The 13271-nt window shown below is 35.4% G+C and overlaps 1 protein-coding gene across 3 annotated transcripts in view; it reads left to right on the forward strand.

The window, feature by feature from the left end:
* Lnpep (leucyl and cystinyl aminopeptidase) overlaps positions 1–13271 on the forward strand; it is a 91179-nt gene that overhangs the window by 35934 nt on the left and 41974 nt on the right. For all 3 annotated transcript variants that reach the window (XM_047554970.1, XM_047554969.1, XM_047554971.1), the window contains exons 2-4: positions 4928–5768; positions 8832–8970; positions 10151–10282. In XM_047554970.1, coding sequence (XP_047410926.1) covers positions 4951–5768; positions 8832–8970; positions 10151–10282 — 1089 coding nt within the window. In that variant the 5' untranslated portion in view covers positions 4928–4950. The remainder of the gene's footprint in view (positions 1–4927; positions 5769–8831; positions 8971–10150; positions 10283–13271) is intronic.

Here is a 13271-nt window from a genome sequence, read left to right on the forward strand (position 1 = left end):
TGATAAGTAGCCATCTCTTAGGAAATTTAATGAAGTTTACATTTGGAAGTGATCTGGAAGATTTCAGTGCTTTCTCACCCTTGAAGCTTTTAGTTTTCTATAAATATGTCATAGGGACCTCCGAGAAAAAGTAATGCTTTATTGTTAGGACCTCATTTGAATATAGCAAGCCTTGTATCTGCCCAGAAATACTTATTTAGATCGGGCCTGTTCTTTTGAAGTTGTTTTGACTTGTTAATTTGAAAGCACATTTCATATTCTCTGACAGTTGAGAGGGATTACAGTCTGTGGGAAATTTTTTGCTTTTCTTTCAATTTGCTTTCTGTGTTATTTGCCGTGACTTCATTTTTTTGTCCTGTTTTCTTAATTGCACCTCTCAGTTAACCACTTGGTTCTTGCCTGCACCCACTATACAAATGCCCTTGATTTTTCACTACATGTGTAACTGTCGAGTAAAAGTTTGCTTCCTCTAGGTTTTACATATTTTTTCTTTATTTTTATGTGATCTATATATCACTTTCTTTCTCTTTTTGGACCTGGACTGGTATGCATTACTAAAAGATGCTTATAAAGACTGGTGGTCAAATTCCACATGGCTTTTAAAAGGACATCTCAGGCATATTTTTCCCTAATTCATACTCCCTGACCTCTTCCATGGTACCTGTGATTTATTATTCTCCTCAAATCATTTTTGCCTTCCCCACAGTTGGCAGAAAGAAGCTCGGGCACAAGACCTTGCTTCTCCTCTCACAGAGAACACAAAGGCTCTCTGGGGAGCCACACCTAGACATGCCTCTTCTCTGCCTTCAACTCCTGTTCTCCAGGTTCAGAGGGAGAGTGCCTAGCTTGCAGTCAAGGTTAATCCCTGTGTTGGAATTCTTGTGATCTCTCTTTTTCCCTCTGGGATGTTACTCCAGTACTTCCCCTTTTGCCCCTCCACCTCTACTTTTTATCTTTCTTTGCTTTTTCTTTTTCACCAAAATGTATGCATAAGTTGTTCCCATCTTAGATATATTTTTAAAAAAGGCTTTAACATTTCTCTATACCATACTTTCTTTAGCTTGACCCTATGTTTTTTCAAGAACAGTCTACAACCCTTCCATTCCCTTGTTCACTTTCCATTCTTTCTTTGGGAAACTAGAATCAGGCTTCTACTGCTTCCCACTTCCTTCTTTCTACTGTTCCCCTAAAAGTGCCTCACAGAAATCACTGGTTTGCTGGTTGACAAATGTAGGGGCCTCTCTAGCCTCATTTTATTTGACCTTTTTAAGATACTTAATACTGAGCACTTCCTTCATGAAATCCTTCCTTTGGTTTCTGGGGTGCTACCCTCATAATTTTCCTCTGGTCCATTCTTTTTTATTCTTTATTTTTGCTTTATTCCTCTGTCCCACCCCTTAAAAGCTGATGCTTCCTGACTGTTCTCCCCTTTCAGTAGTCTCATCTATCTGCATGGTTTTGAATTATATATACCCAGGTGATTTGGAAATTTATTTTTTTACCCTCATCCCTCTTTTGAGCCCCAAACACACATATAATCCTACGAAACAATGATGTTGTTTATTTACATTTATAGGTGAGGAAATGGAGCTTAACCGGTTTAAAATCAAGCTGCCAAATCCTGGCTCTTTTACCTCAATGTAAAATCAGGTCTTGAATTTTACATTATGCTGTAAATCAAACATTTCTACCCAGCTGTCTGACAGGTATATCAAATATATCATGTCCTAAGCTGAAATCCATCCCCAAATTCCCATTTTTATTCCTTCCTTTCCTGAGTGGAGGGGGGGAGAAGAGGGGGAGAGAGAGAGAGAGAGAAGAATATGAAAACCTATATTTTCAATCTCAGTGATTGACTTTCCTTCTTCTAGCTATGCAAGCAAGCTGGATCATGTATAGGAATTGAGATCAGCTTCCCTCTGTCCCTCCACCCTACTGGCCCATCCAGCCCAAGGGAGTATTAATTCCTGTGGTTCTACCTCTTTACGATGACTTGTTCCCTTCTCTCCACTCCCACTATTACTATCATGATTGAGAACTTTATCTTGACCTGAATGGTCACTACAGTGACAGTCTGGCTCACTGCTTCTCAAATTATTTGAGTTGAAGAATCAGGGTTTCTTATTTTGTTTTGCTTTACTTTTACTCTATTATAAAAATATATCATTAGAAAAATGAAATGAAAAAAGACATGCAAAAAAGTTCTATTTTAAAAATTATTAAGTTCAGACATAAAATTACACTGACAAATTGCAATAATTGTTCTTGAATACTAAACTTCCAAATGTATCCTGTCAGGTGGAAAATGAAGTTTGCATATTGGCACTGGTCTACAAACAACATCAAGATAGTTCACAGTATCTGATATAAGGAAATGCTTCACTTTTCTTAGGTCATAGCTACATGGGTCTGTGTTATTTAAAACCATAAACTCTAATCTAGAAGCTCTTGACTTATAGATAGCTTGCATATGTAAATTTGAAAGGTTTTAGATAAATGCCTATTTCTTTAATGCACTATCTTTCAAAAGGTATACATCCCATTAGAACAAGAAACAATCAAACATTAAATTATAGTTTATGCTGAAATTAAATGTACTGATTTAAGAATCAAATTAACATTTTCTTTTTAAATAGGCTTGAAGTACAGTCTTCATGGGCTACTGTAATAAAAGAAATTTTCACTGGTTTGATATATTTAATTTGATATGATTGTACATACCAGAAAGTGCTTCTAATATGCAGTAGAATATAATAGATGGTTGAATGTGCTTCGTTTCTAAAATTCTCCTTAAATATTAATATAATGGGGCATTAAATAAGGAGTAAGTTATCTGGATTTTGTCAGGCACTGACTAAGCAATTCTCAGAAAACTTGTTAGTGAAGTGCAGACGGGAGAGGGTAAATAGTCAAATTGTAGACTATCCTTTGGCTTTGAACAGGACATGGCTGAAGAATCAAATGAAAGCAAGGTTTTAAGGGGACAGAATTTAGAAAAGGGAATGCTTCAAATATTAAGCTGAGACTCTACCTACAGTTTGTTAGAAATTTATTAAATAAAAACAGATTGATCAGCCCCCATTGTTGTCTAGTTAGGTATGGCACAGAAGAAAGCACATAGACAGATGCCTAAGGGAGCATAATCTTCACATGTGAGGCACAAAGTTAAAGGGCTTCTAGACTTTTATTCTAGGTCTAAATTATAGTGCTATGCCAGGTTCTAAAAAACTACCACAGAACATTTCTAAACATTTAAGAGTTCGTTAAAATTAAAAAAAATTTTTTTTAAATATTTGGTCTATCAATGAAGTAGTCGACCTCAAAATACAACTAAACTGTCAAACAAAATAAACTCTGTTACAAGAAGTTGAGCATTGTTGGAAGCTTAGAAGATTATTCTCAGAAGCAGGGTATTATAACCCCCTTCCAGTTTCAAATCACTCACAGAAAATGGCACAAATTTACAACTTTAAAATGATTAAGTTTTATTCAGAGAAAACTTTTAAGGTAGTATATACCCTTTACAAAGTTCAGGATGGAGAAGAGGTAAGAAAAGGCAACCTCACTGGTACCTGTACATTTCTATTAAGTTAAATATTGAATAGTTTAATGTAAGCTTTGCTCTGGTAATGGTGAAATAATAGGCTTAGCAACTTTATTGCCAGTTAACAGGGTCAATAATTGAGGTATAAGTTTTCATCTTTTATTAAGTAGGCGTATGCAGTATAATCAAATAAAATTTGAAATCATAATTTTTAAACCTGGGCTCTAATATCAGTATTACCACTAAATCATCATATAGTTATGAAAAGAAATCAACCCATTTCTGTTCTCGGTTTTCTCAAGTCTGAAGAAGAATGCTTGCCACTTCATATAATTGTCGTGAGTCCTAGAAATAATAGGTAACAGTACTTGTAGAGAAAGATTAAGAATAATTCAATTTGATAACTTCTTAAAAGCTGAAATTTTATGATTTTTAAATAAAGTACAGTGAATGTGAATGGCCTAATCCTAAGAATTATTGATATATGATGGTTATTTACTTTTCTACTTTTTGAAGGGTATTACTTTTTCTCAGTGATTCTTGGCAAATTGGAGGAGTGGTTCCTTGTAGTTTGTGAAAGCCTCCACTACTTCCCTACCCCAAGATTCACTAACACTTGTGGTGTATAGTATAGCTATTGTAGATGGGAGTATTTTGTATTTTTGAATGCTATAGAAGTGTGGAAAACAGGTTGAATTGTAGTTTTATCTGATATTTAGAGATTTTTGTCATATAATTTTATTACTTCTTGCTTATGGAAATTTTCCATATAATTTGCTATTTCTAGTTTGCTATGGGACAAGAATAGCCCTCTCCTGAGGGGTGGGGAAAATAGTCCACTCTGTTGCTTAGCCACCACTGGAGCCTAGAAACAGGGTGACCAGTTTGCATTACTCCCCAGGAAGAATGAGACTCAGGGAAGAGACAAAGGCCCTGAAGGAAGGCTCAAGGTTTTTGGGGCAGGAATTCTAGGGTCCAGGTGCCTAAACCCCAGAATAAAGACATGGACTGTGGGTACATCCCTTTGATCCTATTGACTCCTGGCCCTGTGGGGATAGACACAGCCAGGCAGGCCAAAGCAGCCTGCTAAAGCCTGGAGCCAGGGCCCAGGTTGTTGGATAGGAATATATTAAGAAAATTAATCTGTAATTTCAACTGTCTTTTTTGATATTAGCCTGTTTATTTATTTGTCTTATACTGTGGTATGTTTTATTTATGCTTGGCTTTTTAATGAATAACTCAAGAATGTCACAAGCATCAAATTCAGTAGCTCTGATATGGAAATAAGTCAGTAATTTAAAAAAATTGTACATTAAATCTGTTATGCTAGAAAACATCATACTATAAACTTTTTTCCCTAACTCCTTATGTTTGGATTTTTAGATCGACTTCAGCTCCCCAGGAATATGATTGAAAACAGCATGTTTGAGGAAGAGCCAGATGTAGTGGACTTAGCCAAAGAGCCTTGTTTACATCCTCTAGAGCCTGATGAGGTGGAATATGAGCCCCGGGGTTCCCGACTGCTGGTGCGAGGTCTTGGTGAACATGAGATGGACGAGGACGAAGAGGATTATGAGTCATCTGCAAAGCTGCTGGGCATGTCCTTCATGAACAGAAGCTCAGGACTTCGGAACAGTGCAGCTGGCTATAGGCAGAATCCAGATGGGGCCTGTTCAGTACCCTCTGCAAGGACCTTGGTGGTCTGTGTTTTTGTCATTGTGGTTGCTGTTTCTGTAATCATGGTGATTTACCTACTGCCTAGGTGTACCTTTACCAAAGAAGGCTGCCATAAAAAAAACCAGTCAATGGAACTAATTAAGCCAGTTGCAACAAATGGAAAGTTATTTCCATGGGCACAAATTAGGCTTCCCACTGCCATTATGCCACAACGCTATGAACTTCACCTGCACCCAAACCTAACTTCAATGACTTTCAGGGGTTCTGTGACAATTTCACTTCTGGCTCTTCAGACCACATGGAATATCATTCTTCATAGCACAGGTCATAATATATCAAGAGTGACTTTTCTGTCAGCAGTTTCAGGTCAAGAAAAAGAAGTTGAAATCCTGGAATATCCATATCATGAACAAATTGCCATTGTTGCCCCTGAAGCCCTTTTAGCAGGGCACAATTATACCGTGAAGATAAACTATTCAGCAAATATATCTAGTTCTTACTATGGGTTTTATGGTGTCACCTATACAGATGAAAGCAATGAGAAAAAGTATGTAACCCTCTTAAATGTTTCTGTTTCTTTGCTGTATTATAACTTCTGCAATATGGATCCCTTTTCCACACCAGACATATTAGCTGCATTTTTTTTTTTTTAATTTGGGAAGTTATGTGCACAACAGAATGGTGATTTGGGAAAACATACTATTATTCTTAGGCAAAAGTTTGAGCATATATTATTGCGGGGTGCAGGGTAGAAGTTTGCTGATGGAAGGAACTGGATAAAGCATAGATCAGTTGTAGTCTCTGTCATAAAACCTTAAGTTGTCTTCAACTTTTACCGATTTTACTTATTCTGTGATTCTGATTTTCTATCACACTTTGAAGTCTCTATGGGAAGCAGAAAAAGGAGGAAAATGGAGAATTTTTAGGAGAGGCTTAGTGAGATGGAGAAAGAGGACACAAAGCATGGTATGCTTATATATGCAATTTTTAGTATCCTTATCTTTACTGGTTTACTTTTTAAAGAAAATTCCAGTTTGACTATTTGATATCTGATGGAAATTTTTAAAAGTGTAGGAGAAACTCAGTTCGTTTCAATTAAAAAAAAAAAAAGGTGAGACAAAACATAAACATATTCAGCTCCTTATTTGGATGCTATATTTCTTACTTTAATCTTAGTATTCATGGCATATAGTTGGAATTTCCAGAAAGATGTAATACACACTACATATATCTTAAATAGTGATATCATAAATATATTAAATTAATATCATAAATAGTGATATTATGTGCACAAAGTCTTTATGTGCACAAAGTCTTTGTCACATCTGCTCAATGCAATTGGCGTATTTTCTCTATTTGTGAACCAATTTGTGAATAACTGATGTGGGCAATTTGGCTAATGTACCTTGATGTGTTATAAGAAATAGTTAGAAATGAATATTTTAAATGAATATTTTAAATCTATCTTAAGAAAGCTTTTTGATTCTTAAATGGAGAAAGAGACAAAGCAACATCTGTGCTTCTATTCAGAGAAATAATTTTATTTTTTATTTATATATAATACTTTTTAAATAAATGACAAATCCATTGCTGCATTTCAATTCATACATGTTATTTGACATTGAATACAAATTTATAATTGGAGTGGCAGTTTGGAGTTCTTGGCATTAGTCCCTTTTCTGTAACCTCCATCATCCTAAGAAATACAGGATGTACATAAAAGAATGACTTAGTGTGCAAGCTCCTAACCATCTCATCCAATTAGAGCATTGCTTCAGAATCCCTGGACCTATTACTATACAATGGAAAGCATGAATGTTGTGTAGCAGAGTAAGATGTTTTTGGGTATGACTATTGACTCTTGCCATGGACTGGACTGAGATGTAGAACATGCTAGAAAAATGGAACATGATTTCTTAAAATTAAAAAACGCAGTATTAAAATAGTAGTTTAAAGCCTTAAAATAATCAATGAAACCACTGCTATAAACAAAACGTAGCTTTATTAACCTACCTGTTAGAGTAATGAAGGCCTCACGTGATATCTTGGTAAAGGTAAAAGTTTAGAAGATTATTTATATCTTTTAATATATTATTATTTTATAAGTTTAGGAGATTATTTATACCTTTTAATATTTTGTTATTTATACCTTTTACTTTTAATTCTGAGCAGGTTTTCTTTTTCTTTCACTTTTGATTATGCTTAGTTCTACTGGAAAAGTTTTTATACTTTTCTCCCTCTGAGGTATAATTAGAGTAAAATTTAAACTGGTAGATAAAGTAATTAAGGTGTACATTCCTTGTTGATTAGAAAAAAAAATGTGTGTAATACCTTGAATAGTCACTGTGTGTGGTAAGGAAACTACCTGTGTGATCTAAATGGGGGACAGTGAGTAGTAACCTTGTACTTAAACAGAAGTTGTTGATAACAGGCTTAAGATTCTAGGTGACAAAATGATACTAAAAGAACAGTAGACAAATTTAAGATGGAAGTGTATTTTGTTTGTTTTTTCATCCTTAAGTCTTTTTCTTGAACTCTGGAAGCATCCTCTTAATAGATCTGGGCTGATCTATAATATTTTAGTCTCAGCCTGGGTGTTTGGAAGGGAATCCTGTTCCTGATTGCCTAAAGGTACGTACCTGGGAAAGTGTAGAGTTTGGGTCTCCACTTTCCACACTGTTTCTTTTATACTTATCATCTTACAGTGAAAACTAACCCCAAACAAGAAGGCTGCCATGCAGTGGCTGTAAATATGCTCTATGGCCTGGGAATGCACCACAGGGGCATACTTGCCTTGATTGTTTTATGGCTATTTGGATTATCTCCCAAGTGGAGACTTGCTTTATTCCTTTACCTAATTGGAAATTTGCATTTTCCCCTGTGTCTTTTTATACTTTCCTCCCAGCCTGTAATTGAGGACCTTTATATGTGTTATATGTGTTAATTGTTGCTACTGTGTAGGAGGGAGGAAATTTTTGATTCATGTCTAAAGAGAGAAAAGGAAATCAGAATACTATAGGACAGCTAGATTTTTTTCAGTCTTGATCAAAATGTAATCTGTGAACTTGAGGTTTAGTGCTGTGAAGCCAGAGTATGTACAAAAGATTAGTGGCAATTAATGGCAGCTCTTCTTATTTATCTTCCATCAGACATCTATCCAAGACCTCAGTGGCCAGCTGCAGCTGACCTTCGTGGCTTCATTTCTAACTACACTCAGCAGCTGCCTTAGTCCATGAACATACATTGCTTTCTTTCCTTGTACTGCCCACTCTTCCTTCAGTGTACTCTCTTCCCTTTTCTGCCTGCTCAAATATCCACGTTTTAAGACCCTTTCATACTTTTTTACCAGTTTCCTTAGAGTGTCTTCAGCCACTAGTCAGAATTTGCTTCCTTTTCTTTGTCCCAATGCTTTGTTTTCACTGCCAGGATATGATTTGCAGCCTGATATAAGCTTTGGTGCATTGTATAAACCTCTGCCTTTTCTAATTGATTGCGGGTCCTTTAATGACTGGGATTGTACCACATTTATGTTAATACCCCTAGTACTTGGCAGGATGCCTTGTATAGTAGGTGCTCAATAACTTTTGGATTGAATTTGCATTTGTTTTAGGTACTTTGCAGCAACTCAGTTTGAACCCCTCGCAGCAAGATCGGCTTTTCCTTGCTTTGATGAACCAGCGTTTAAGGCCACATTTATCATCAGGATCATAAGAGATGAGCAATATACTGCTTTATCAAATATGCCTAAGGTACTGTCTGTTCTTTGAATATAAAATCTTTGGTCTCTTTCTCTAAAAAACTTGAATTCCTCTATTGCTGAAAATGATTAGAATCATATAATATTAATATTCTTTCTTAAAATACTTAAGTTGGAATACAAATATTAGTTAGAATCAGTTGGGAAGTCAGCCTGTGGAGCACTTGAAAGAGAAAGACCTGCTGGACCTAGAAAGTTGGTATAGGAAATGCAAAGTGTTCTGTGTAATGAAGTTGTACTAGCATTAATACTGTGAACTAGTACAAGATCAGAGTGATATTTTCTGACACAGCGATTTTGCTATTCAAAAAAGTGTTATTTGATTTTGTTCAATCACAATTGTTCTTATAATTCTACTGCTAAATAAAAAATTGATATCCTGTAATTTCAAGGTCAACAAGAATAGGAGTTTCTTTCTTCAAGCAGAAATCAGAGTAGTTTTTATGCTAAATAGAACCCAAGGGGTGATTGGTTGTCTTGGATACCTCAGCCTGATAGAAGCCTCCTGGATCCCATTTGGCTTGTGGGGAGGCACAGTCATACCCAGCAAGACATGGAGCTCACCCCTCTAGGCAGTAGCCAACATGGTCTGTCCTTAACTGAGACTGCATTCTAATAGCTTCACTTTTAGCCATACTCCTCGCTTTAATCTTTCTCTGTAAGAGGTGGATGTCTATTTGCCTACTATCATGGCTGGGAAATCCTGCAGTTGCCTGCAGACTTCCCTAGTGACTTACCATCTTAACCCACTAAGCCTTCACAGTTGTCTTTAACATGGCACTGTACAAAGCCCTTTTTATCATTCAAGGGATATCCCAGATGTAGTTTCTGCTTCTATGGATGTATTTGTAGCAGTAAAGTAGAACCTAGGTTGTAGAAGATTTGTTTTGGTGGAGTTTTAAAGATGAGAAACAACCACTTACGTGTATTTAAAGCCATCTCAGGGCTAAAACCTCATGGATTTCACTGTACTCAGTATGTCCTCATGATGAAGGATGGTAGAACAAACCGAGACTAAGGGCTGTGCTCTGTCCAGAAACTCATGCTGAGATTAAAATATGTCAGTATCTTCACTTCTTATTTCTTATATGAATATTCAGTTTCTCAGTGTCTTTGTCATTGTAATTTATTCCTGCAGTTACAGAACTATCATCTTTTCTCTTTGCCTGTAGAAGTCATCAGTCTTAATGGAAGATGGGGTTGTTCAGGACGAGTTTTGTGAGAGTGTGAAAATGAGTACTTACCTGGTCGCTTTCATTGTGGGGGAGATGAAGAACCTGAGTCAGGATGTAAATGGAACCCTGGTATGTTGATGTGGTAATTGTCTGAAAACCTGTTTCAGAGAAGGTTAAGAGGAATTCTGACTTTAATGATTCCTTGTGGTGGCCTTATGAAAAGAAAAAGCTTTTAGATCACACTCTGACATTTTATACCACAAATATTATTTTACTTATTGTTATTTACTGTTATTGGTTTAATACCTGATAATAAATAATTTTCAAGTTTCTTAATTTATAAGAGAATTCTAATAAGGCAACATGTTTACCAAAGTTTCTAGAACTATGCTGTACAATGTAGTGGTCACTAGGCCTATATAACTATTTAGATTTAAGTTAAGGTTAAATAAATTTACAATCCACTTTGTCAGTTTCATTAACTACATTTCAAGTATTATAGTAGTGTTTCTGTGGCTACCATATTGTGTAGGTTGAAATAATTAGACAAATCCCCTTTTTTTTAACAAAGCAAATCCTGGGATCCAGGGTATTTATTGGTCAGGGTTCAACCCCAACATAAAAACAAAAACAAAACAAAACCTCCTCTCATCATAATGGCAATCATCAAGAATACAAAAAATAATAAATGCTGGCAAGAACGTGGGGGAAAGGTACACTCACACATTGTTGGTGGGACTGCAAATTAGTACAACCACTCTGGAAAGCAGTATGGAGAGTCCTCAAAAAACTAGGAATAGAATTACCAAATGATCCAGCTATCCCATTCCTTGGTATTTATCCAAAAGACCTAAATCAGCATACAATAGTAATACAGGCACATCAGTGTTTATAGCAGTGCAACTCACAATAACCAACTCATGGAACCAGACCAGGTACCATCAACAGCCATAAAGAAGAATGAAATTATGCCTTTTGCTGGTAAATGGATGGAACTGGAGAACATCATACAAAGTGAAATAAGCTAGACCCAAAAAGTCAAGGATTGAATGTTTTCTCTCACATGTGGAAATTAAAACAAAATAAAGGGGAAAGGCAAGGGTGGGAAATCTCATGAAAATAGAAGGGAGATCAGTAGAGTGCAGGAAGGGGATTGAGGAGGAAGAAGGAAAGATGGAAAAGGGAGTAACTGCAGAATGAAATTGACCAAACTATACTATGTACATCTGTGAATATACCACAGTGAATTTCACCTTTATGTATATCTATAAAGCTCTAATTTAGAAAGAACTAAACAAATGGTTGAGGAGGAGAGGGAAAGAGGAAGTACTGGGAACCGAAATAGAAAAAATTATATTCCATTTTCATTTTTTTCAAAATGAACCCTGATATTATATGTAACTATAATGCACTAATAAAAACATTTAAAAAATAAAAGAAAGAAAGAATGAAAGAAGAAAAGCAAGTCCTGATTCCTGATTGAGTTTATTCATAGAAAATGAGTAAGATTTTTAAGGGTCTGGTCTATCTACAATTTGCCAAAATTTCATTCTAGTAAAGTGTTTCTGTTTTTCTTTGTCATTAACACCTATTTTTAAAAGTTTATTTGATTTTATTTTAATACTTTAATAGCAGAGACCTAATAAAGTGAATATTTTCACATAATGATAATATAGAAGAGTAAAGGGCTCTTTCAAAGCCTCCCTTCCCCCCCCCCTTCCTCTTTCCATTCTTGCCTCAACTTTCATCTGCTACGTTGGCTTCTTAATACCTGTAGTATTATATTCAAACCCATCATTCTGATATTCTAATATGCAAGGCTGCCCTCATAAAGCTCAGCTATCTTTCCAGTTGCTCCAATGCTAATTCTTCCACATAGTGAAGCTAAATTACTCATAACTCACTTATATATGCCTCATTTGTTTGTGTGTGTGTAGAAAGAGATTGAGAGAGAAGAGTTTAAGGTGGCTTTTTTTTTTCCTTTTGCTTAGTTAGATTAAGAAGAAACATGAGTAAGTATGAACCCTGGAGTCTTCTTGGATTAAAATCCTTCATACATACCTTATTAGCTGAATCCTTGGGAAGATAACAGTCCAATCTTCTGAACCTCACCTTGTACAATTCTAATATTATACATACATAAAAAAACACATATATAGTATACATATAATATATACATAGTGTACACTCCCTTTTTATCACATGTAAATGTCATGTGAAATCCTTTGCATGTCAGTATATATAAATATTCTCAGTTTTAGTGTTACCCAGTAGTAAATGTTTTGAAAAAAATATACAAATAAACAGTAATTTTATTAATTTCTTCTGTTTTATTAGGAAATATGGAACAATGTAATGCGTGGGATTCTGTGTGTTAGTAGCTATTGTGGGCAGTCATTTATAGACATTTTTTCACTTTATATGCTGAGTGAGGATAAAGCATTAGATCCATGTGGCAGATGAGGAAATCAGAGGTTAGATTGACCTGAGATTACATACCAAGTTATAGTCAAAATTTTACTGTCCAACAAATATGCTACATCTTACGCCATATGGCATAAATAACAAATGTAGATATGGTGACCAGAAATTCAAAACTTGGAGTGTAGCAAAGGATTTTTATTATGCTAAAATATTATAATCTTTAGGCTGGCTTCTATTTTGTAATATTTGACAGTAGTTCAATTTAACAAGGTCACTTTTTAATGTGAATCTTACCAAGTAACTAAAAATGTCACAATTGACTATAGATTACTACACGTGACCTGTAATAATAAAGACTGTGTCAGAGGCTTGAAAAAGAACATTAATTTTGTCATTTCTGTTTATTCTTCATTCCGTAAATCTCTTCCTGCCTTTAGGAATGCCAGAATTACCTGAAAATTCTAGGCCAGTTGTGAAAAATATACTGATATTTGTTTGTCTTGAGGTTTTTGTTTTGTTTTTTGCCACTGCCTGCTTTCATTTTTATTGTACACAGACCTAATTGGTAGAAGCAAAATTGAATCATCGTTAGTCAGATGTGGTGTCTGTCCACATTTAAAAGAATCGTCAATAGTATTATCTATGTGGTTAGAATTTTAATATTCTGTTAGAAACATACTCTGTTCAAAATTTC

Source organism: Sciurus carolinensis, chromosome 6 (genome assembly GCF_902686445.1).
Source record: "Sciurus carolinensis chromosome 6, mSciCar1.2, whole genome shotgun sequence".
NCBI lineage: Eukaryota > Metazoa > Chordata > Mammalia > Rodentia > Sciuridae > Sciurus > Sciurus carolinensis.